This window comes from Vigna radiata, unplaced genomic scaffold (assembly GCF_000741045.1).
Source record: "Vigna radiata var. radiata cultivar VC1973A unplaced genomic scaffold, Vradiata_ver6 scaffold_170, whole genome shotgun sequence".
NCBI classification, from domain to species: Eukaryota; Viridiplantae; Streptophyta; class Magnoliopsida; order Fabales; family Fabaceae; genus Vigna; species Vigna radiata.
The window spans coordinates 921,663-947,789 of record NW_014542552.1 but is presented as its reverse complement, the minus strand read 5'-3'; the positions used below and the strand labels follow the sequence as shown (position 1 = coordinate 947,789).

General features: G+C 37.1%; 1 protein-coding gene across 4 annotated transcripts; it reads left to right on the top strand.

Moving 5' to 3' along the window:
- The first annotated feature begins 4,333 nt into the window (after positions 1–4,333).
- LOC106780306 (myosin-2) lies at positions 4,334–24,825 on the top strand. Of its 4 annotated transcripts, none has more exons than XM_022776947.1 (24): positions 4,334–5,471; positions 6,082–6,183; positions 6,279–6,422; positions 6,507–6,657; positions 6,749–6,776; positions 6,921–7,089; positions 7,237–7,300; positions 7,436–7,449; positions 7,539–7,623; positions 7,892–7,995; positions 8,104–8,242; positions 8,413–8,531; positions 8,637–8,789; positions 8,873–8,962; positions 15,789–15,866; positions 16,077–16,232; positions 16,926–17,123; positions 17,322–17,527; positions 17,600–17,735; positions 18,277–18,406; positions 18,730–18,840; positions 18,917–19,029; positions 23,207–23,422; positions 23,783–24,825. In XM_022776947.1, the coding sequence occupies exons 1-24, from the start codon at positions 5,067–5,069 to the stop codon at positions 24,254–24,256; spliced, it is 3,585 nt and encodes a 1,194-aa protein (XP_022632668.1). In that variant the 5' UTR covers positions 4,334–5,066; the 3' UTR covers positions 24,257–24,825. The 4 variants fall into 4 exon arrangements, with proteins under 4 accessions (XP_022632668.1, XP_014524068.1, XP_022632667.1 ...); XM_014668582.2 differs by having other exon boundaries at positions 16,074–16,232; positions 23,210–23,422; XM_022776946.1 differs by having other exon boundaries at positions 16,074–16,232.
- The last annotated feature ends 1,302 nt before the right edge of the window (positions 24,826–26,127 follow it).

Sequence of the window (26,127 nt, the reverse complement as noted above, 5' to 3'; positions counted from 1 at the left end):
CGGGGCTTGCGTAACAGCTTCTGTGAATGGTAATAACTCGGGTGACCGATCGGTTCTCGGAGGTGTATGTACGCCGTGTCCGTTATTCTAGCTTCCTTGAGTCTCGGACATTTCAGGAGTCGCACGTTGTGCCTTTAGTCGGGCAATTTCTTTGTTTTGCTTCTGTTGTGTCTCTTGTTGTTGCCGTATAATCTGGGCTTGTTCCTCCATTCGTTTAGCCTGGGCTTACTGAAGCTCCTGTTGTTGATGTATGGTACGGGCCTGTTCTTCCAGCTGTGCTTGTAACTCCCGGATCATCTCCATCTGGCTAGGGTTGTCCATGGTCCTCGTGGTCACCATTGGGATTCTTCAAATCTCGGCCCCACGGTGGGTGCCAAAATGTTTCGGTGGATATTTTTGGGGACCGAGACACTAACCTTGATATTGTAGTTTCCCCACTGGCTGACGCTTGGATTGACTAGATCGCTTGCTTTCCTTGGATCTTGACCGCTCGTCCCTTTCGCCCTTGACCGTTCGATGATCTTCAAGCTTTGACTGCTCAGTCGCTTTCCCAGTGGAGTGGGGAAGGTACCTGCAAAAGGCACTCCGACGCCCAAGTCAAGCGTGTATTGAAGAGCCTCGGTTCTTTAGAAAGTGATTTGGTATCACTGTAGAGTATTTCTGAGTGTGATTGGAGAGTAATTTGAAAGTGATTCGAAGATGATAGGAAGATACCTGGCCTATGGCCCTGACTCTCTATTTATAATTTGCCTCATGGACCTTAAACTGATATAAGCCCAACAGGATAAAATATAAACAAAATATAATATAAACAAACTTACTTGAAAATCTGATTAGTGGCTAAATATCTTTTAAATAGATATTCATAATTATCTCATGATTATTTTATATCTTTGGTAAGATATATCGTAACGCTCTGCCCTGATATCATATTGTACATAAATAATTTGAATTACTAAGTTAAACTTATATTTTATTATTATTAAAAAAAATTACATAATATTATAATATTATCTTAAGATTTTAAGTTAAAAATAATATTAACTTTTTTATATAAATTAAATTCAGAGTTGTTAATATTAATTCTTTATGTAAATTAAACTAAGGTTTTATTGTATTAAATCTTTCTAATATATCTCCAAAACATCCATATATTTTTTGTTAGGTTGTTTTTTATTTAAAAACCTCTTATTAAAGTGTTAAAGCATGTGGTTATCTTTAATTAGAATTCAATTAATAAACCATAAATGTGAACGTATTGTGAAGTTATACCTATCATTTATTTTTTCTTATCTGAGTGTTTATTACATCATTTGATAAAATAATTATATGCAGAACGAGAGTAGGCTATATCCTGATGAAAAAAAATAGTAAAATGAAAGAATAATCATAAATGCTCTTATTAATTTTTTCGTATGGTAGGTATTAAATAGATTTGTATTTTCAAGACATTAAATGTTTTATTAAATACATTTAATAGTAGTTGGAAAATGTAATATTATTAGTCAACTCATAAGGTAACAAAAAAAAGGTAATAGGTTGAAATTTTAATTTTCTACATAGAAAGGTTAACATTATATATTGCCATTGCCATAAAGAAAGCATTACTAAACTCAATCAATTTTCTTAACTCCCATGATTTAAATCTTAATCACTTATCTTTATTAAATATGGTATTAAATTTCCAGTCTCCTTATAGCCATGCAATTTGCCATTCACTTTGTGGCAAGGGGCATCCCACATTAATGATTTATTTTGAGTTTCCCTAGCTTGCCGTCAAAGTGAAAGCAGAAATCTATTATGGTTTGAACCAGAAGAAAAATTCAAAGTCAAGAAGACAAGGATTTCGAATTTAAATTAAATAAAAAGAAAAAAGACAAATTTTTATTTTTACTATTTTTTTACAAGTTATTATCATTGTTTAGTAATTATCCCTTTTGTATAACTTTGGAAGAAGAATAAGGAGTAGTTAACTTCGAAAATATTGCGTATGTTAAAAAGGTACTTTAAGAATTAATTTCTCAAGAAAAGTCAATTACTATTACATGAATATTGAATATATAATAGCTCTTATCAACAAATGGTAAGAAAATAGTAAATATAAAAATAATAAATTTATGGCTTAATACATATTTTAGTTTTTATATTCGTCATTTTTTTCAAAGTGGTTCTTAAATTTTTTCAGTGTTTAATGTGGTATTTTTTTTTGTAAATTTTGTTTAATTTCGTCTTTTTCGCTGAAGATGTCTAAATCGTTAACGGCATAATGTCAAAGTCAGCAATAAGTAAATGACATGACCTATTATCTGACGTGGCTGCCTTTCATCATCTTCCATCTTCAACCTCAAGAACTGCCATGACCTTCATCTTTATCGTGCTACCACTGCAAGGCACAAGAGTTCACCACCATAAACCCAGGCTCACGCCACCGTGAAAACAAATCCATGGCTAGACCATCTTCGTCGAGTCTTCATCTTCCTCGAAACTCCCAAATCGCAACCATCGTGAATTATGAAACCATCATCGTGAAATCTTCCATCGCCACTAATAGACCACCATCAAACGTCTACCACCATGAATCTTCTCTCTTGTAAGTAAGCGGGTGTTTCTCTCACTTCTTTCTAGCAAATAACCTCTTATAAACCCTACCAATCACTCATTCTAGAGGTTTTACCATACCAATACTTTATCTCGTTTTTATGCTACAGACTCTATCTCATTTCTTAGGGATATTTTGTGACACTTTTGTTTTCTTAAATATATGCTCTTAAATTATGCTAATTAGTTACTAAAGAATTGGAAAGAATTATTTTCATATATGCTCAATATGTGTCAAAATAAAAATCTGGTTAATTACTTGCTCTTATTTCTGACATGGAGACTAGAAACATACTGCATACTTCTTTCCAAGTATGATTACTTTTGTTTAACAACTCAATTTGTTTGAACCTTGTTATTGTGATCTTGTACCATTCTTTTGTAAACTAGAATTTCTTTAATACATAAATTTCTATTGGTATATCTTGTTGTCTCAATTTGTTTGAACCTTGTTATTGTGATCTTGTACCATTCTTTTGTAAACTATAATTTCTTTAATACATAAAATTTTGTTGGTATATCTTGTTGTCTCAAGTCAACAAATTTTGGCTCTTGCACCAGTGGTGTATATTATAATCTATGTTTGATTACTGACTTCTCAAAATTTTGTGATTGTTTTTGTAATATTGACAAAGGTCTTATACTATCAATTTATAGCAATCTTGGTTGATTGAAAATCATAATCATTTTTCAATTTCAGGTCTTATACTATCCGTTTAACAAAGAAGAACAATTGGCTACACTAGAAGAAGAGAAAAAGATACTAGAAGCAAGGAAGAAACTAAAAGAATCATGAGTGATAGGAAGCACAATGGGTGCACTAGACGGAGCAATATCGATGAACCTTAGCAACTTCAGGCTTTGATAATAGATAGATTACATGTGTATTGGTTGCTTTATTTGTATTGGGATTTTAGGGTTTGAACAATGACAAAGGTTTGATGGTGGTCTATTGGTGGCAATGGAAGATTTCGCGATGGTGGTTTCAAGATTCACGGTGGTTGCGATTTGGGGGTTTCGAGGAAGATGAAGACGCGACGAAGATGGTCTAGCCATGAATTGATTTTCGCAGTGACATGAACTTGGGTTTACTGTTGTGTCTTGCGGTGGTGGTACGATAAAGGAGAAAGCCATGGTAGTTCATGAGGTTGAAGATAGAAGATGATGAAATGACCAGGATGAAGATGACAAGGACAATCACGTCAGATAAAATAGGTCACATCATTCATTGTTTGCTGACTTTGACGCTATTTCATTAATAATTTAGATGCCGTTAGAAAAAAATAAATTGAACAAAAATTATAAAAAAAAAAAAATCACATTAAACATCGAAAAAACTTGAAAACCACTTATACAAGGATCAAAATAAAATTTATTAAAGAAAGTATAATTATTAATATGTTGGACTTTCAAAATATAAATTTAGTTTTACTTATATTAATTAGGAAATGTTTTGATGAAGCATGGTAATTACATTAAAAGTGGAGCCCATTTAAGTAATATAGTTTTTGAAGGTTAGTGCAGACTCTTTCCACGTTCCCGCACTCACATCCATATCCGTTTTGAAAAGCAACGCTTCGCACTCATTCCACATTCACAACTTATTATAATGTTCAAATTAATATATATAATATAATATGTAATATATTATATTATTTTTCCATTTAATTTTCTTTCGTAAGTTGGAATAAATAATAATAATAATACTAAATATTGTTTGGCCTGTAAGATGCAAACGGTTTCCCGAAGGAAAGAATTAAGAATATTGGAAGAGTAGTTAGTTGCGTCGCCAACTCATCGGAAAATTTTGAATTTCTGGGCATAAAGAAAAAAAAAGAGATCATCATCACCAACAACGACAACAAGGACAAAGTTAAAAGTTCCTGTTCTGTTTTCAGGAACACAATTTGCAACGTTAAACGTTTTATTCCGTTTTGCAAAGAACAGAGCAGAGCAACACTCGCAATAGCGAATTTTCCCAAATTGTTGCTGTTCGGTGTTTCTAACCTTTTTTTTCTCTCTCCCATATTTTTTTCTTTTTTGGGTTTCTCTCTCATTCTCCCTGCCTTTGAGACTCTGAGGAGGTTTGTTTTTGTTTCTCGTTCGCAACAACCTCAACCTCCTCATTCAAACCTCGTAATCTTCGCTTTAAGCCATGGAAACCTTCGACGTTCCTCGATTTGGCAAATGCACCTCTGGAGTTCGTTTTTGAAGGTTGCGTTGATTGCCCCAACTACCCTTTTCGTTCTTCTTCTCACCCTTTTGGACCTTATTATTTTGAACCACCTCCAGACAAGAAAAATACGTTTTTATTTTTCATTTTCCTCGTCAATTCTGAAATGGGTTGGTGGAATCAGGAGATGGGGTCTTGGTAATTGAAAAATCTTGAGTTGGGTCGGGTATGAGAGTTTCTGAATTTGAGGGAAGCTTTGTGAAATTTGGCTAATTTTGTTGATTGAGTTTTCAAGATGATGTTATCAGCTACAATGTCTGCTCTATCGAGGAGTTCGCTGGAGGAGATGCTTGAGTCGCTTCGCAAGAGAGACGAGGAGGAGAGGCCGAAGGATTTACCGCCGGCATTGCCGTCGCGGCCGCAGTCGAGGGCGCGCATGCCTCCGGCGAGGAGGTCGTTGCCTAATAACTTCAAGGTTGATGGCGATAATGATCAGAAGGGGCACAAAAGGAAGGGTAGTTTTGGGTCCAAGAAGGTCAAGTTGCGTGTGGAATCCCCTTATGCAGTCATATCAGAAGAGAAAGTGAATGAACAACCATCGTCTCCGGTTCCAACAGCGAATGATTCTTCTACTGATTGTGAAGCTCCTCCTCAGTCTGAGGAGTTGGAAGATGATAACGTCGCTTATTTCATCAAAAAGGTAATTGGGACTTGAAAAATAACCATTAATGGTGATAAGTAATAACTGGTTAATTAATGGGTTGAAGTTTTAACAGCGATTCTCAGTGCTTTAAAATCCTCAGTTTGTTTTCAGTTGTCTTTTTTTGTGTGTGTTATGTTTTTCAGTCAGAGAAATATAAGCTTTTGGTGTTTGGATAAAAGCAATCAGCTTGAATGAAATGTGGAAATTGGTGTTTAAAAAATCTGTAATTTGTAATTTATACGACTACTGCACAACCTTTTCAAAATTGCAAATAGATATAGACTCCACTCATCTGAATTAGATTGGAAATCTCTTTGGTTATTTTAATTTTTAAATTTTAAATTGACTGATGTTTAGATTCACAGATTTTATTTGTTTGATGTTTCATATTGGCAACACTTATGCATAGGTAAATTGTTCGTGGCATGCATAATGTACTTTCAGCTCAATCTTCGTTCTGTTTGTTGTGTTTCCCTAAGCCTCCCTACTTGTTGAAAATACGAAAGTTCGTTTGCCGCTTTTTTCTATTTATATATCAGCATTGAGACATTGTTTATGCTATGTTTTGTCTGTTAAATTTCCTTTCTGTTTTTGGTTGTTTCCACAGAAACTTCATGTTTGGTGTAGGCAACCAAGAGGGAAGTGGGAGCTGGGAACGATACAGTCAACTTCTGGAGAGGAAGCATCTGTTTCTCTCTCAAATGGAAATGTGAATTTCTGATCCTTTTTTGTCTTTTAAAAGAGGTATTGATTATTGAATATGCAAAGTAACATGTGATTTGGGCCATTGAGTTGTTACTGCAGGTTTTGAAAGTAGCCAGGTCAGATCTCCTACCAGCTAATCCTGATATTTTGGAGGGTATTGAAGATCTTATTCAGCTCAGTTACTTAAATGAGCCTTCAGTTCTTCACAATCTTCAGTATAGATATGCTCAGGATATGATTTATGTAGGTCTGCTGCTTTGGCTTGTTTTTCCTACCCAGTCGATTATCTATCTATTCTCATATGCTGCTTCTACTCCTTGTATGCAGAGTAAAGCAGGGCCAATTTTAATTGCATTCAATCCTTTCAAAAATGTCGAAGTTTATGGAAATGATTATGTTCTAGCTTATAGGCAGAAACTTACCGATAGTCCTCATGTTTATGCTTTGACAGATGCAGCTTATAATGAGATGATGACAGGTGGATGAAATTACTGTTTTTTGCCCCCTTCTTGAACCGTATAATGTAGTTGTCTGATTTAAAGTTTCTGTTTGCATATTGTACATTGCAGGTGAAGTAAATCAGTCTATTATCATAAGGTTAGCACTCAGCACAGTAGGCAGTCTATTTCTTGTGTGCCTCTTAATATATGTTTCTGAACTCAATATCATTAAAATTTTATAGCAATAAGATGGTATAACCACTGGTATAATTGTTCATTGGTGTTATAAATTTGTTTACAGTGGTGAAAGTGGAGCTGGGAAAACAGAGACCGCCAAAATTGCTATGCAATACTTAGCTGCTCTTGGTGGTGGCTGTTCAGGAATAGAAAATGAAATCCTTCAGACAAATTTTATTCTGGAGGCTTTTGGGAATGCAAAAACATCTAGGAATGATAACTCTAGCAGATTTGTGAGTTTGCATTTCTTTTCATTGTAGTGAAAGGAACTTACTCCTCTTGTTCTTGTTCCATAAGATTTCTTTTGGGGATTTGTAACTTTGTGGATTTTATATACTGGCTGAGCAGTGTAGTTGATATATGTTTATAATTTGGGGCAGGGGAAGTTGATTGAAATTCATTTCAGCACAATGGGGAAAATTTGTGGTGCAAAAGTTCAAACTTGTAAGACTGCTTGTGTTAAATTTTACATGAAATTAGCTTTTTATATATTCTTTTTCTTCTATTCTGAATTTACTCACCTGACTTATTTGTACGGTTGTGTTTCTCATGTCAATTCCTAAATGCTATCTTGAACAGTTCTGTTAGAAAAGGTAAATTGTGATATTCTATTTGAACAATAGCGTGAATCTGAAATATTATTATTCTTCACTTCTGAAATCATCTTGTCTCTTGTGGCCAGTCAAGAGTTGTTCAACTTGCCTTGGGTGAGAGGTCATATCACATATTTTATCAACTTTGTGCGGGATCTTCTTCCAAACTAAAAGGTGCATTTTCGAGGCAATCTATCTATTAATTTACATATCTGTATACTTCTGTGCATCTTTGAGATAATCCATTTAAATTTTGTCCACTGTTATTCTCCCTTATTATTACCTGCAAAGATGTCCTCTGTCCTATAAACTTATTTACAAATTTTAAATGGATTGTTCATTTTATATTGAATTTCATTGACATCAATTTTTTGCGTGTGAAGTGATAAGTTGCCTTCTCATTGTGATAAACCATATGGAATTATTTTCTTTTCCTGTGCAGAAAGACTGAATCTTAGGGCGGCTAGCGAATATAAATATCTTAACCAAAGTGACTGCACAACAATTGACGGTGTTGATGATGCTAAAAAGTTTAAAAGGCTGATGGTATATTATTTTACAACTCAGTTTTTGAACATTAGCTTCTTTATTGTTATTTACAGCCTCCTAAGATCTCACGTCATTTTTCCTCCTTTTAAATGTGTTTTCCCCCAGAAAGCATTGGATGTTATTCAAATGGGCAAAGAAGATCAAGAGCTAGTTTTTAAGATGCTGGCTGCGATATTATGGTTGGGAAATATATCATTCCAAGATAGTGATAATGAAAATCACATTGAGGTGGTGAATGATGAAGGTATGGTTAAGGTGTTCCATGTGGCCAGAAATATGGTCTAAAAGTATATAAAACACTGAACTATCATCCTCCCTTGATTCATATTATCTATGACTAACATGGTAACGAAAAGGACATATCTAAAACTTCAGTTACTAATTATGACTTTTGTTTCAACTTTCACTTGGCAGCTGTAACAAATGCTGCTGTGCTAATGGGGTGCAGTTCTCAGGAGCTAATGGCAGTGTTATCTACCCATAAAATCCAAGCTGGCAAGGATACTATTACCAAGAAATTGACCTTGCGGCAGGTCTGAGTATTACTTGAACAATTCAATTGATCAGCTTTTCTGTTCCCTAATTGTATTATACTATTTTATATTTTATTATATCTAATTTTTTAATTCTATATTCAGGCAATTGATGCAAGAGATGCAATAGCAAAATTTATCTATGCAAGCTTGTTTGACTGGCTTGTAGAACAAGTTAACAAGTCACTTCAAGTAGGTAAACGGTGTACTGGGAGATCTATAACTATCCTTGATATTTATGGATTTGAGTCATTCCAGGTATGCAGTTTCTATTAGCATGTTTATTCATATTTAATAGATTCTTTTCTATTATTCCGATTGTTTATTATTTTTCTTTGCAGAATAACAGCTTTGAACAATTTTGTATAAACTACGCCAATGAGAGGCTTCAACAACATTTCAATCGCCATCTGTTTAAACTTGAGCAGGAGGTCAGAAAATATGTTAAACTTTGATAAATAAGTTGTTATTATGTAATGTATATTAATCTCCCTTGTGTTGAATATACACATAGGGTCCTCTATTTATAATAGAAGAAATATGGATTAAGTTTAAAATACAAATAAAAAATAATAACAAACTAACTAATGATAAAAGATAAATATAAAATAAAGATAATGATAGGTTCCTGAATTGGAAACCTAATTGCAACCCTCACTTTCACTCCAAGAAACACAGAAAGAATGGGAAAACTGAATGATATTCACAGGAGAATGTCTGTACAGATAGAACACAGAGGCATAACCCTCTTCAACAGGTAAGTACCCGTTAACAACTAAACAATCATAACCCTTCTAACCAGCCAGTATTTATACAATCTAACACGCTCCCCCCCTTAACTGTCCTAGACAGTTAGTTTGTTATATTCAGTTACACTTATTCCTTCTCTCATACACTAACCACCTTTTCTTATTCCTATCAATACCCCCCCCCCCCTTCATCATCAACCTTGTCCCCAAGGTTGAAATCAGGGTACTGTTCCTTGATTGTTATTTCATCTTCCCAGGTGGCCCCTTCTGGCCCTCCTTGTTGCCATTCGACCAGCAACTGCTGCACACTTCTTCCTTCTTCAGTCCTCTGCCTTCTTCCCAAAATTTTCATGGGCCAAAACGAGGGCCCCTCTGCCTGCAGGTCCGGTGGTAACTCCCTCTCCACCTGGTGTTCTCCTATTGCNTTTTTCACCTGTGAAACATGGAACACAGGATGTATTCGAGCTGTCTCTGGCAACTGCAGTTTACAGGCTGCCTCCCCCACCATCTGAATTATCCGGAATGGCCCAAAGTATCTGGCTGATAGCTTTGGGTGGAGTCTGGTAGGCATCGAGGATTGCCTATGGGGTTGTATCTTCAAATAAACCCAGTCCCCTACTTGCACGTTCGCAACCTTCCTCTTTTTATTAGCTTGTCGCACCATGAGATCTTGCGCGCGCTCAAGATGGAACCTCAATTGTTTCAAAGCTTCGTCCTTGGTTTGAAGCTCTTGATTCACGGCCTCCACTAGAGATTCACCAGGAATGAATCTATGCAAGGAGGGAGGTGCTCGCCCGTAAACAGCCTCGAAAGGGGTGCATCGGATAGCCCCTTGATAGCACGTGTTATACCAAAACTCCGCCCACGATAACACAGTCATCCACCCTTTCGGCTACTCTGAACAAAAACACCTGAGATATCCCTCTAACACCCGATTCACCACCTCTGTTTGCCCGTCCGTCTCCGGGTGATACGCGGTGCTCATTTTTAACTGCGTCCCTTGGCTTTTGAACAATTCATTCCAGAACATGCTTAAGAACAAGGGGTCNCTGTCGGTCACGATGGATTTTGGAATCCCATGCAATCGTACTACTTCTCTTAGAAAAATCTCAGCCANCGTCCTTGCCGAATAAGGATGCTTGAGTGGTATGAAATGGGCATACTTGCTCANCCGGTCCACCACCACCAAAATAGCGTNGTACCCNTGAGACTTAGGCAGNCGCACCACGAAATCCATGCTAAGCTCTTCCCATATTGCGTTCGGAATGGGCAAGGGTTGTANTAATCCTTGCGNTGATGANGCTAAATACTTNTGTTGTTGGCACACAAGACATTTAGCCACAAACTCTGTAATGTCTTTTTTCATCCCCACCCAAAATAAGGACTGAGCTATCCTCCGATACGTCCGNTAAACTCCTGAATGACCCCCNGTCTGCGTTTGGTGAAACTCTGCCATCAATCTNNGTAGCCACGAAGANTNTGCCGANNACACCAACCTCCCCTTGTAGTGCAGTCTTCCGTGTTCTATCGTGTATGCTGGGTGAGAATTTGGGTCCACCTCTATCTCTTCTATCACCTTACGTAGTTTCTCGTCCTTGGCTACCTCCTTCATTACTTCTTCGAAATCTTNCCAGTAGGGCCTGNCTATCACCGACAACTCCTTATCTTCGTNGTTCACCCCCTCATCTCTTCGGGACAACGCATCTGCCACTCGGTTGGTAGTCCCCACCTTATATACAATTTCAAAATCGTATCCCAGCAATTTAGCTATCCAATTTTGTTGATTCTGTGTNGTGATCCGCTGCTCCAAGAGATACCGGAGGCTCCTCTGNTCNGTGTGGACTATGAATCTCTGTCCCAGAAGATAAGGACGCCAGTGCTGGATCGCTAATACCAGAGCCATCAGCTCTTTTTCATAAATGGACTTGCTGAGAGCTCCTTCCGATAAGGCCTTGCTGAAAAAGGCTACCGGCTTCCTCCCCTGCATCAATACAGTGCCAACCCCTTTGCCCGACGCATCACACTCAATGTGAAAGGGTTGCTGAAAATATGGGAGGGACAATACTGGGGCTGTCGTGACGGCTGTCTTCAGCGTTTGCCATGCTTCCTCTGCTTTCTCATTCCAGGAAAATCCCCCTTTTCTCAATAGATCCGTTAGAGGCCTGGCAATTTTGCCGTAGTCCCTAATGAACCTTCGATAATACCCCAACAAACCCAAAAATCCCCTCAAACTCTTCACTGTTTTTGGCCTTTCCCAGTCCACCACCGCCTTTATCTTTTCATCATCCATCTCCACGCCGTTGTGAGAGATAATGTGTCCCAAGTATTTGACTTGGGTTTGCCCGAACTCACACTTCCTCCGATTGGCCACCCACCGATCCCGTCTCAGTGTTGACAGGACTTTCCCGACATGCTCCAGGTGCTCCTCCCAGGTTCGACTGTAGACCAGTATATCGTCGAAGAATACGAGCACAAACTTCCGCAAATAGGGCTTGAAGAGATGGTTCATAGTGCTCTGGAATGTTGCCGGCGCGTTGGTGAGCCCGAAAGGCATCACGACGAACTCGTAATGTCCCTGGTGTGTGCGGAATGCCGTCTTCTCGATATCCTTCTCGGCCATGCGGATTTGGTGGTACCCGGCCTTCAAGTCTACCTTAGAAAAATAGGAAGCCCCCCCCAACTCGTCCAACAGCTCCTCTATCACCGGTATGGGGAACTTATCCGGCACCGTCGCTCTATTCAGGGCTCTGTAGTCTATGCAGAAACGCCAGCTGCCATCTTTTTTTCTTGACTAAAATTACTGGGCTGGAGTACGGGCTATGACTCGGACGGATCACCCCCGATCGAAGCATCTCCGAAACTTGCTGCTCGATCTCATCTTTCATTACATGTGGGTATCGATATGGCCTGACATTGATCGGACCCGTTCCCTCTTTAAGGTGTATCTGATGCACTGTCTCCCTGCTAGGTGGCAACCCCTCAAGCTCAGTGAACACCACGTCATGTTGTTCTAGTAAACCCCCCATCTGCTGTTTTTGTTTTTCCGTGAGGCCTGAACACTTTGGGCTGCTGGGATGGGTCTCGCACAAGCCCAACTCCCAGACCAAAAAACATGTTGCCACCTCATCTATTTTTTTTTAAAGCTCCGGGGCCCACCACCCTCCTCTCTAAAGTGGGATCCCCTTGTACTGTTATTTTCTTATCTCCTTGTCTGTACTTCATCGTCAACACTCTCCAGTCCACCGTCACCTCCCCAAGCTTCGCTAACCACTCTACCCCTAAGATGACCTCCACCCCTCCGAGCTCGAAGATGTAAAAACGTTCCACAACTTGAGCCTCTCCTATCTCCAACGCTACCTTTTCGCAACAGCCACTGATTCTCTTCCTCTGCCCATCCCCCAGACTCACCAAATACGGCTGTGTTTTTGTCACCGTCATCCGCAATTCCTCAACCACCCGTCGGTCAATGAAATTGTGGCTCGCACCACTATCAATTAAAATTAATACCTCTCTTTGCCCGATTTGTCCTCGTAACTTCATTGTCTTTGGTGTCGTCAGCCCGCTGGCGGACAGCGCCGACAACTCCATCGTCGCGAGGTTCGTCTCTGTCACTTCTTCGCCTTCAACCTCTTCCTCTTCCTCTACCACAATTAGCATTTTAAGACCCCTTTCTGGGCAGCGATGGCCGGGGCTGAAGGGTCCGCCGCATCTGAAACAACGACCCTCTTCCCTCCGTTTAAGATACTCCGGGTAAGGTAGATTACGAACATTCCGATCACCTCCGCCGCTGGTAGCCTGCCCCTTATTCCGTCCTTGGGTCGCGTCTTGATTAATATACCCCACACTTTCCGCCGTTCCTCCTCGCACCGTCGCCTCTCGGTTTGGGTTAACGCGCGTCACCGAACCCGACGCCTTCCCCCAAGAATTTTGATTCTTGGATAACCACCCTCCTCCGGTCTTCGTGCACAATTTCTCCACATCCCTCGCCACTCGCATGGCGGTCATCAAATCCGGTGGGTCATGTGGCCGGACATGATCGCCCACCTCTTCCCTTAGACCGGACAGGATATACCCTATGATTTGCTCCTCGGGTATCTGGGTCGTCTGCCCCACCAGAACTTCAAAGTCGCAAATGTACTCCTCCACCGGTCCCGACTGTCGTATGGTTGACAGCGTTTCATACACCGTTCCTCGTGTTCCTCCTCCAAAACGGATGCCCAGAGCTGTCTTCAACCCATCCCAAGAAAGGTTCTTGGTTTTCTCTCGCCAGAATCGGAACCAGCTTCCGGCGTAGCCCTCCATACTGATAAAGGCCAGTTCCAGTTTCTCCCCCTCCGCCACCTTCTGTACTTCGAAAAATTTCTCCGCTCTGCCTATCCATACCCAAGGTTCGCCCCCCTCAAAGACTGGTAATTCGACTCGCTTCCTCCATTGGCTCATACCCCCTTGGTTACCGTCTCCATTTCTTCCCCCTCCGCCGCTTGGATCACCACCATTATCGTTCACCGACGACTCACTCTCCCTCTGTTGCTTCCCGTGGTTATTGTGTTGACGTTCTCCAAGCGCCTTCAAGATTGCCTGGACGTCCTAGCGTATCGCCGCCGTCTCTTGTCGCAACGCCCCCGTATCAGCTTTTGTCTCGGCAATTGCCACTTTGACCGCCTCTAAGTGCCCTTCGACTACCACCATTCTTCCCTCCATCTCTACGTGCGATAACACTCCGATTGGGGATCCGGCAGGTCGGACCAAATGATAGGTTCCTGAATTGGGAACCTAATTGCAACCCTCACTTTCACTAAGAAACACAGAAAGAATGGGAAAACTGAATGATATTCACAGGAGAATGTCTGTACAGATAGAACACAGAGGCATAACCCTCTTCAACAGGTAAGTACCCATTAACAACTAAACAATCAACAACCCATAACCCTTCTAACCAGCCAGTATTTATACAATCTAACACGCTCCCCCCCTTAACTGTCCTAGACAGTTAGTTTGTTATATTCCGTTACACTTATTCCTTCTCTCATACACTAACCACCTTCTCTTATTCCTATCAGATAATATATCTAACACTTTCCCTCAAGCTAGTGCATACAATACAAATTGTATGTACTAAGCTTGTTACTAATATAATCCATAAAAGTGAAAATATCTGCTTCTGCACTCGAGTAATACCAAATTGCTAATGATTTGCAAGACGACATAGAAGACAAAATACCAAACCAAAAGACTCCCCCTGAGCAACAAATCTGAGAGGTTGCTTTATATAAATATGTTCTTGCAAATTGTCGTTGAGGAATGCATTGTTGACATCAAGTGGATAAAGAGGTCTTTGTTGAGAGCCACCACGTTTATAAATAAACTAATAAAAGCCATCTTTTACATGGGAGAAAAAGCATATATGGACGGGTCAAACGCAATGGTGACAAAAAGGAAGTTCAGAAGAGACGATAATAGAAGAAGCCATGGATGAACAGGAGAGAGAAACCATAAAAATCTAAGATTCTCCAATCAAGGCACCTTAAAAGGAAAAAGAGTAACCTCGATGCTCTGAATAACTGCCTGACAGGATGTGCGACAAAGCACGATGAACTTGAAAGAGGAAAACAAGTGACCTCAACGCTCTGAATTTCTACTAGACATGCCACCATGCACGACGAAAAAGGGAGCTAATCCACAACTTCAAAAGGTGCTGAGAAAGAATAGGAGCTCCAATGAAGGTGTCATTGATGGCATAGTGGTTGTCTGACGATCAAAACCATGTGATCGTCAGTCAAAACTAAAACTCCGGTAGTGGTAGCAGTAGACGATGGCTTCGCCGACAGCGGTAGATGGAGGCACCGCCGGCAGCCACGGGTTTAGTGGCAGAGACAATAGATTTTTTTTTTACTCAAAAAAACCTTAGGCTCTAGATACCATGTTGAATATAGTGAAAATTATGTATGAGATTAATATCCCTTGTGTTGAATATACATATAGGTCCTCTATTTATAATAGAAGAAATATGGACTAAGCCTAAAATACAAATTAGAAATAATAACAAACTAATTAAAGATAAAAGATAAACATAAAATAAAGATAATATATTTAACAAGGTCTAAGTATATTATTTCTGTATTTAAAATTCTTGGTTGCTTTGATGTCTGGTATGTTTGTGTCTTTCATTCAAAAGCAATAGTGTGAGATGCAAATCCATAAATATAGTTTGTGTATGTAAAAGGTGTTATTACTTTTGTTATCTTTTGGGAATGAGAGAGGGATTTGGTCATGTCAAACTAAAATTTCTCTCGACAAGAAACCTTTGATGTACAAACCACCGATCAGTATAATCTTTAGTTGGTGAATTACATGTCTGAATCACTATGTTGTTTACTTCAGTACATTGCCTGTCACATGATGGAAGAAAACAACCATAATACAATAAAAAGGCTGGTGTTGCATCCTTTGTTAAGTGTGTAATAGTCTTTGGATGCTTCATTACAACATTGCAATTTACATGTTTCAGGACTATGAATTAGATGGTATTGATTGGACCAGAGTAGAGTTTGAGGACAACCAAGTGTGTTTGGATCTCTTTGAAAAGGTATTTATATGGTTTAAGAATTCTGAAATTTTATAGCTATTCTTTTGCTGATATGGAGGAAAACAGGCCTTTTTTTTTGTTTTGGTATTCTTTTCCTAGACAGTACTATTTTTTTACACTGCAGATTATTTTCAAAATCATATTATGTTCATGTCATATTGTTGGAGTTTAGTATTTTCATTATTTACTAGTTTGTCTAATGTGCAGAAGCCTCTTGGGCTATTCTCTCTGTTAGACGAGGAATCTAATTTCCCCAAGGCCAGTGATCTAACACTAGCCAACAAACTTAAGCAGCACCTGCACTCTAATCCTTGCTTTAAAGGGGAAAGAGGCAGGGCTTTTAGTGTCTCTCATTATGCTGGGGAGGTTAGTATCAGTTCCTATTGACCTTTGAAAGTTAACTCCTCTAAAATCTATTGATTGTGATTTTTAAAGTCAAATTGATAAATTTAATTGCTTCAAAACATACTTGGCTGAAGTTCTTAAAGTTGAATTATCCTTAAATTTACTGGTTTACGTAGTGTTCATTTTCAAAATAGTGCACCTGGAGTATTGTAGTATTAAGCATAAACCTACTACATTTGATGTTGCTATACTGTAAAAGTAGCATTACTGATAATTAATATCTTTGTAATTTGACTTGTTTGAACTAATATAATCATTTATAGCTTGTGTTTTTTAAAATTCTATTTTCTATGTGATTATTTAGTTATATATAAATATAATATTATATATTATCTCTCTTTCTAAAACCTCCCAAAAACCTAAGCTTATTTTAGTTTCTTCCATAGCATGCAATTCAATATCAACACTAAAATGCTGGGTTGCTTTAACTTTGACGTGGGAAATTTTGACACAACTATGATTCTGATATTAAACAGTTTTAGTTTTAGAGGAAAAAATGTTTCAACCAGAGTTTTTTTGTCGTAGCCTGTTACGATCAATGTCTGCTTTATAATTTTGTTTTTCCTAGCCTGTCAGATATATGTAGAATGCATACCATGGAAATAAATTTTGTATTTTTATTTCTGACTATTCTAATATCTGGTCCTCTATTAGGTTTTGTATGATACAAGTGGCTTCCTAGAAAAGAATAGAGATCCACTACCATCTGATTCCATTCAACTACTGTCATCATGTAGCTGTGAACTGCTGCAGTTGTTCCCCGAGATGCTTAATCAGCCTCAGAAGCAATCAAATTCCTCGCATGGAGGTGCTCTGGACTCAAAAAAGCAGAGTGTTGGCACTAAGTTCAAGGTATTCTTGTAGCATTACTTGAACTGGTTAAGCATCTTTAATATTTGGAAAGAAATGATTTCAATGTTGTTAACATGTGGTGATATAGTCCCCTAAAATTATATGTAGTAAATGTACCTAAAGTTTAGGAGTATGCTGAGAAACAAGAGAAACAATAATTTGAAAAAACGTAAGCCTAACGAGTCTTTTTCCTTTTAGGGTCAATTGTTCAAGTTGATGCATCAGCTGGAGAGCACCACACCTCACTTTATTCGCTGTATAAAGCCAAATACTAAGCAACTTCCTGGAATATATGAACAAGATCTTGTACTACAACAGCTCAAGTGTTGTGGAGTTTTGGAGGTTGTTAGGATTTCGAGGGCTGGATATCCTACTCGAATGACACATCAAGAATTTTCCAGAAGGTAGTGGTGAAACTCCTATTTATTTATTTTTATATTGAATAATGGGTTGATTTGTGTTCGGACATATGTTAGGTATGGGTTTCTGCTTGTTGAGGCAAACACATCTCAGGACCCATTGAGCATTTCGGTTGCGGTTTTGCAACAATTTAATATCCCTCCCGAAATGTACCAAGTTGGCTTCACCAAACTGTATCTTCGAACTGGGCAGGTATATGTCTGTAATTTAGTGTTGTGTTTGTTTCAACAGATAAAGAGCCATGGTATTGCAAGCTGGATCACCCTTAGGGTGGCAATTGGATCCATTTTCCATTACTCATCCATATTTAAGTTCATTTCTATATATCTTATTAAATTAATAGACTGAACGGATTGGATAATTTTTGTTTAATGGATAGTTAATGAGAAAGAAAGTTGTTGACATGTTAGTTTGTCCAGCGGAGATTTAGAAGAATTAAGGAAGATTGCTTATAAACAAATACGAGATGTTGAGAATGGTATCTTGTCATTTGTGAGAAAATTAGGTATTAGGAGGTACAGATAATATTATTTAGCTATATTCAAGGGAGATTTTCCCTCTCCTTTTCTAGTTTCAGTTTGATTTTCTTTTTCTCACAAATGATAAGATATCCTAGTCTCTCAACCTTTCTTATTTATAGGAAATCTACCTAGTTTGTTTTAGATAAATTTTATATTAATTTATATAATGTTTATCTGACTTAATATTTCCTCTGTTCTGGTTGAATATACAGATTGGGGCACTGGAGGACAGGAGAAAATATCTTTTGCAGGGACTACTTGGTATTCAAAAAAGCTTTCGTGGTTATCAAGCTCGCCGTCGTTACCATGAGCTGAAGAAGGGAGTGACTACTTTACAATCATGTAATGTCTGGATATCAACACCAGTTTTGTTTGAGTTGAACGTTCTTATTTTATTCTAGCTTTATACACACTTTTCTTTACTTTTATGCTCATTTTTAAGTAAAATATTTCCAAAAAACTTAATTGATTGAAAGCAAAAGAAATGTTGGTGCTTTTCACTTCTACTTTTGAAAATTAAGAACCGGAGGACCTTATTGATATGGATTAAGAAATTTGAGCGATTAATCCTGTGGCCCTAATAGTCAAAATTATTGCAAGTGTTTGACTATAACCTTTGTTATAGTTTTTATCTGTAACTTAATTTTAATTTGGTTATATTGTAGTTGTTCGGGGAGAAATTGGAAGAAGGGAGTATGGTGTTATGGTGAAGTCTTCTATGACTATTTCTTCTGAAAATGTTAAGGAAATGCTGGCAGCCACAACACTACAATCTGGTTTGTGTTTCTATTGTTTTGTTTGCCCATACCAGGTACATTGCATATGGTTTGCTTACTATTCATTTCCCTTCAGTAATTCGTGGATGGCTGGTTCGGAGGAATGCCAGTGACTTCAATAACTCAAAGAAAAGTCGTGAAAATGCAAGATCTAGGCGAAGGTCACGTGTGAGGATGCCCGAAGAAAAGGTACTTTATGGTGCATGTTTTCTCAAAATTTTTGGAAAACTAATTGATTTGGTTAATTTTCTTTTTGTTTCATGCATGCAATGGTACTTGTTGGCGTTTATATTTTCTATCCAACTAAAAATCGCTTCATTTCAGGATTTCAAATCTGAAGTTGTATAATTTTCAGTTCACTTTCAAACCCACTTTTTAATAGTATAAATGAGACTATTGTTGAATTAATAAGCATAAGATTTTCTAGGCGTGTTAAATATCTAGGTGTACGAGAACGCATATCCCCGTGTTTGGTAAGACAATTGATTTTTCTTTTCTTAATTCTCATGAATAATTTATATCTATATTTGGTAGCATATGAAAGTGTTACTTATCCGAGTAGGAGACGAAACTAGGACAACCTTTCACACTCAAAACAAGCAAAAGAACAATGAAAGAATGAAATTGAACGAAAGAATTTCTTTTATTGATGGTATTATCTGGATAAACAAGTAAACAATAATTAAGAGCATAACCTCCTTCAATTACTTGGGAGCATAACCTCCCTCACAAGATGGTAGCCGCCTGTCGACAAACTCAACAATTCAAAACATACCCTTAACCCTAGACTCTAGCTTTATTTATACTAATTATTTCCAGCTCATCCTATATTGAATATTTCCCTAGGATATATCCTTATTTAGTGTAAATATCTTATTATGAATATTTCCTATGATATATCTTTATTTACTATAAATATCTCATACTGAATATTTCCCTAGGATACATCCTTATTTACTGTAAATATCTTATACGGAATATTTTCCTAGGATATATTCTTATTTACTATAATTATTTCTAAATATTTCCCGCCTATCCTAACTGTTGTCCCAGTTAGGATAGTCACTCCTCAATCGATCGACTCCAGCTCTTCACCGTCTTCCGTTCAGCTTTGCTTCCCCCTGCTTCCTACTGTTCGACTCCAACTCTTCACTACCTTCCACCGTTCGGCTTGCTTCCCCCTGCCTCCTATTGTTTGACTCCAGCTCTTCACCGCCTTCCACCGTTCGGCTAGACCTCTCCACGCCTTCCACCGTTCGGCCTCACTTCCCTCCTACCTTTCTTCTCCTTCTCATACACTTTCCAACCCTTATCATTACCTTCCACCTTATACCCTAACAAAAAGTGTATAAAGTGAGATACTAATTGAAAGGGCAAGATAAATTTAATTATACAGGAACTTTTTCGAATTAAATAAATTAAATTTGAGTAATGCTTTCGATTGTTTGTTCTATTAAGTAGAGATCAAGACGTTCTTGCTCAAATATTTTTATGATTTAATCGTATTAATCAAAATTTTTCGAAGAGTTTTCTTTCTAGTCTTTTGCTTGTTATTGTTAAAATAATCTCAGGCACAAAAATATATTTTCTCTGTGAAATATGTGCTACTTTATTGATTGAGATAAAGGCTATTAAATAGCCACTTACACAATGTAAAATAAAATTTAAAATCAGTCCCTAAACAGAAAAGCTAAAATATCTCCTTAATAATTGAACTTTTAAAATAATAAATCTCCTACTTGTTGCTGAACCTAAACAAATAAATCCTTTTTTTTTTAATTTAAGTTTATTTAACAAAACTCCCCCATAAACTTAAATTTTTTTCTTCCTTTCTTTTCATGTGCATCATCCGACTCCGGGTTTGCTTCTTTTAATCACATTTGACTTCTTCTTTTTCCTTATGGCCTTCCTGTCTTTTACCTTGGTTGACCTCTTTAATGCTTTGACTGACTTTGTTATGTCCGACTTCTCAATAACCTTAACCAACTCATCTCTGACCTTAGGCGATTTCTCAATAATCTTGACTGACATCTTCATCGGGTTCTTCTCAACATCTTCATCTTCCTCTTTGTCTGGTTCAAGAATACTAGATATTTTATCTTCTTTTTCAAGAGCCACCTTCTTCAGCTCCTCAAGCTCAACCTTATGTTTATTCATAATTTCATTAGCTTCATCTAGAAGCCTCCCTATTCGCTGAATCTCTTCATCTTTTTCTTTGAGTTCTTTCTCCACGTTTTCGTTCTCCATAATTGTTGCATCCTTTACTAAGATCACTTCATCCATTGTTGGGATCGGGCTCTCCATGTCCGCTGCATCCGAGCTCTTTGCCATCAATAGGATTCCACACTCTTTTTCACTATCTTCAGTAACGAGATTCGTCTCCCCCTTTGACTTTAAGATCTTTGACATCAACAAAGTTCCCATCTCTTCTTCATCTTCTTCTTTTTCTGTAAGAAGGTTTCTCTCACTTTTCTTCTCGGCTCGACAATATTTAACAATATGAACGAGCTTACCACAATGGTAGCACTTCCTTGATCTACATTCATATCCATAGTGGCCATGCTTGCCACACTTAAAACATTCCACTTCTGACTGATCTCCTAGGCCTTTTCCTTGTCCTTGGTCATGCCAATACTGCTGACCGATTCTCTCTTCATTGCCTCTACCACGTCCACCTCGTCCTTGTCCTCGGCCTCCTCGTCCTCTGCCGCCAGGATCTCGGCCCTGAGTAATCCGAGATTTATTCGAGTCAAATTGTACCTGTAGTGCTTGATCATCGGGTTTAACCTGATCATGCCAACTCCTTCTCCTTTGTTTGTGGGCTTCTAATGAACAACAAGTTCATCCACTGTGAGAACCGACAAGTCCTTCGATTCTTCGATGGCGCACACGATACTTTCGAAATCTTTTGTAAGAGATCTCAAAATTTTTCCCACAACCCGGCTAGATGGCATTTGTTTTCCATTCCTGCTGAGTTGGTTGGCCACCTTCTCCACCCGAGTTATGTACTCGGTTATATGCTCTTTGGGCTCCATCTTCAACTGTTCAAACTCTCCTCTGAGAGCTTGTATTCGGACTTGTTTAACGCGGTTGTCACCTTTATACGCAACCTCCAATATCTTCCGGGCTTCCTTTGCTGATTTGGCATTCGCTATTTTTTCGAATCCCGACTCATCTACTGCATTGTAGAGAAAATACAATGTTGACCCATCTCTTGCACGTGTTTTCTTCAATGTTGCTATATATGCCACCGTCTGATGTTCGTCCGCATTAGGTTCAACGTACCCGTCTTCCACCATATCCCAAACGTCTTGGGATCTCAATAACGCCTTCATCTGTAGGCACCAATTATCATAATTGGTTTTTCTCGTCAATTGTGGCACACTCATACCATTGACAACCTTTGCCATCTCTCACAAAAAAAAAGCACTCACTTTTCCCCTCACAGTGTTTGACTCTCCCCTTCTCTTTTTTTTTTTTCTCAGATCATAAAGCTTTGATACCACTTTGTTAAAGGCTACTTTATTGATTGAGATAAAATTTATTGATTGAGATAAAGGCTATTAAATAGCTACTTACACAACGTAAAATGAAATTTAAAATCAGCCCCTAAATAGAAAAGCTAAAATATCTCTTTAATAATCGAACTTTTAAAATAATAAATCTCCTACTTGTTGCTACTACAACCGAACCTAAAATAAACAAATAAATTCCTTTTTTTTTTTAATTTATGTTTATTTAACAGTTATAGTGTACAGTATCCCAGTCTTTTTGCATAAACATGGCTATCTCTACTCATCTGCATGCTGGTCTAAAACTTAAAATCTGTCCATACCTACCTTGAGCATATTGTATTGCATTCGTCACAAGCATTCAAAACCTATTTTCCTTCTGCAATCAGATTTGCCATTGATGTAGAACGCTGAGCTTCATGATTATGTGAACGTCCTAACGACTCAACTATATGATGCATGGATATGATATATGTATTGGATACGATATGTATGTGACGATACATTTATTTTGAAAATATTAGGGATAAATGTGGTGATACATTTATTTTGAAAATAATAGAATTCGATGGGTGACATATACATATTTAAACTTGTATAAAAACTCTTAAAATATAATAGATATAATTGCAATTGTGCAAATCTAAGTTAAAATCACATTTCTCATACATTGTGAAAATAAAAAATTATAAATTTGTCTTTATAAAAGTATTAGTGCCTTATAGATAGATATTTCATTGAAGTATAGAAGTATCCCGAAGTATCAGATACAAATGTGACACATTGAAGTGTCATTTCATCATAGCTACTCAACAATCCCAAAAGTGTCTCATTTTTTTTTTTTTTTGGTTTAGCAGGATTTGCCAAGTGATCGGCTCCCGAATTTACCTGCAGCTTTAGCTGAACTCCAGAGGCGGGTTGTCAAGGCTGAAGCTACCATAGAGCAAAAGGAAGGGGAAAATGCTGAATTGAAGGATCAGCTAAATCAGTTTGAGAGTAGATGGATTCAATACGAGAAAAGGATGAAATCAATGGAGGATATGTGGCAAAAACAAATGGCATCTTTGCAGGTATGTTTTCAGCTCACAGAAGTCCTCAACTTCAAATGGAGGATATACTCGTGAATATTATTATTATAGACAGAGTTGGTTGACTTGCTCATTCTGCTTTCACCTCCCTGAAAACAAATGACTAGTATAACCAAACAACTGCACTTTAGTTGTCTGTGTCATTTTAAAGAGAAATTAGCAGGAACTTTTGTTGTTTGTTTGTAACAAAATTCATACCTAGAAATTTATTTTTTAACGGTGGTGATTTTCTGATTTCTTATGAGTTTGTTGCAACCTTGTTTACTGAAAGGTCTCATCTATAGATGGTTGCAAATATAGCTTAAAAGTATACTGATCTTTCGTGTTGCAATTTCAATGCAGACGAGCCTTGCTTCTGCTAGAAAGAGCCTTGCTTCTGAGAATGCCAACAATCAACATGCAAGACGTGATGTGTCATCACCTTTACCCTATGATTCAGAAGATGCTATTTCCATGGGATCTCGAACACCTAGTGCAAGCACACCTTTGAAGTATTCTGCTAGCATTTCTGAATCTGCACTAGGGAGAGATGGTCATGGTGCTTTGGCTTCAGTGGGCCACCTTGCTAGGGAATTTGATCACCGTAGACAGACATTTGATTATGATGCCAGAAATTTGGTTGAGCTTAGAGCAGGTCAATCTGCTAACACAAATTCCGTTGAAGAACTTCGGAAACTCAAACATAGGTTTGAGGTGTGGAAGAAAGACTACAAGGTTAGATTAAAAGAAACAAAAGCAAGACTTCAAAAGGTAGGGAATTCAGAAATGGATAAGAGGCGGAGATGGTGGGGGAAACTGAGTTCCAGAGCACTATAGCTAGCATTCAACTTCCAAATATTCTCTTTACCAAAGGTGAATAACAAGTGAAAGATTAAGCAAAATGGTAAAATCATTGATGTCATAAACTCTTATTTTAGAAGTTGCTTCATCTTTAGATCTTAAGGGAATATTTGATCAATGTTACTGTACTTAATTGGTGAAGAGAAAAATATGTATATCTACCAATTTTGTTACATGGAGAAGTTGTGTATAGTTGTAGACTTTAGGTTGCATAGTTGTATTAGTAGTGTAGCTTGCTGATGTATATGTTTCGTCGTGTAATGTAAAACTTAGTCTCTAGGATATAAATAGTAAGTATTGATGACATCTTGAATATCACTCACTATACAGCAGGGGGAAAAGGAGATTCATCTTGCAATGGCTATTTGGTAGCTTTTTTGGGGTGGTCAAGTTTTTTTAGCTGTTTTGGTGTGTGTAATATTGCAGTTCTTTTGGTCATGTTAAATCAGAAGCTTAAATCGACAGATTTGCACATGGTTTGATCAAGATTCCTAGTCTCTTATTTTTCTTTTTCAAGTCAATTAATGGAACATCTGTTTTGTTTAGCACATGCTTCCCTTTTAGCTTCTTGTTTCCTATTTTATCCTTCTAAATATGATTAGCTTTTGTTTTGGTCTTTTTAAGTTTCGCAAGTTTTTTTCATAAAGAGAGATGAAGTGAAGATATTTAAAAAAAAAATGGTAGAACTATTTATGGACAAAATATGTTATTGTTAAGAAGGAAATTTTAAGTTTAACTCAATTTTAAAATTGATTTGTAAATTAAGGTTTGCATGTATATATTTTAAATTGACATTACTTTAGTTGATGTGAAATTTCTAACATATTTTTTTCATGTAGTGGTATATACATTTTGAGTTAACACATTTCTTTTAGGTTGTGGTATATACATTACATTTTGAACAACTAGACTAGATATTAATGAATGATCCGATAAATGTTTAATACTGAATGGAACAATATATTTAATAAATAGCAAATCTTATTAAGACTGATACTAATTTTGATATACGTTAAAAAATGAATTTTAAACCAATTTAATCTTTAGAATGATATTTGCACTATTTATATATTTTAAATTGATTTTATGTATAGGTAAAATTTCTAACCAGAAGAATTCATTTGAAATAAAAAATGAGATGCCAAGGTTAGGTAAAGCGAACCCTTTTTTCAATCTTAAAACATACTATGATAGGTTTGCCTGTTCTGTTTAACTGATAATGGAAAGTTCGGAAACAAAAGGTGCAAATTCAAGATAAATAAAGAATTACAATAAATTATATCTTTTTTTTGGTAAAGGAATTATCACAAACGTGAGATTTAAGTTCGCAATAATTCATTTCTTTAACCATTGTTTTATTGGAAATACAATTAGAAACATTTTTTTATATTATAGAAGGAGCTTTAGTTGAAATTTATCTTTACAAAAAATTGATTTGTAAGATTAAGATTATCTCGAAGTATATATACTTATCTTTAATTTTTAACATTTATTTGTTATAACTATTAATTATATTTTTTGGATTACAAAATTCTATTATTAGTCAATCTTTCCATCATCGTAGTTTTTTTTAACATTTTTTAGAAAGACATTGTTGTGACAAAGAAAGAGTCCAAATTAAAAATTGTTTACAATCAAGAGAGATAAAGTGTCACTAAAACCATGAAAGGAATTTTTAAACTTCACCCAGTAAATTATTGAACAAAAGCTTAAAAGATTCAACAGTAAAAGAAAATAAAATAAATATATAAACCAACATATTAAAAAACGAACAATTAATATCTAGAAAGTTATATAAACATTTGATATTTTTCTTTAACTGGTCACGAGAATTGTCATGATTATTA

Excerpts from the sequence above, each read along its gene's own strand:
- LOC106780306 (XM_022776946.1), top strand. The coding sequence starts at position 5,067 with ATGATGTTATCAGCTACAATGTCTGCTCTATCGAGGAGTTCGCTGGAG. Across the intron at positions 17,736-18,276 it reads TGTATCTTCGAACTGGGCAG|ATTGGGGCACTGGAGGACAG; the intron begins GTATATGTCTGT and ends TTGAATATACAG. Across the intron at positions 19,030-23,206 it reads TGAGGATGCCCGAAGAAAAG|CAGGATTTGCCAAGTGATCG; the intron begins GTACTTTATGGT and ends TTTTTGGTTTAG.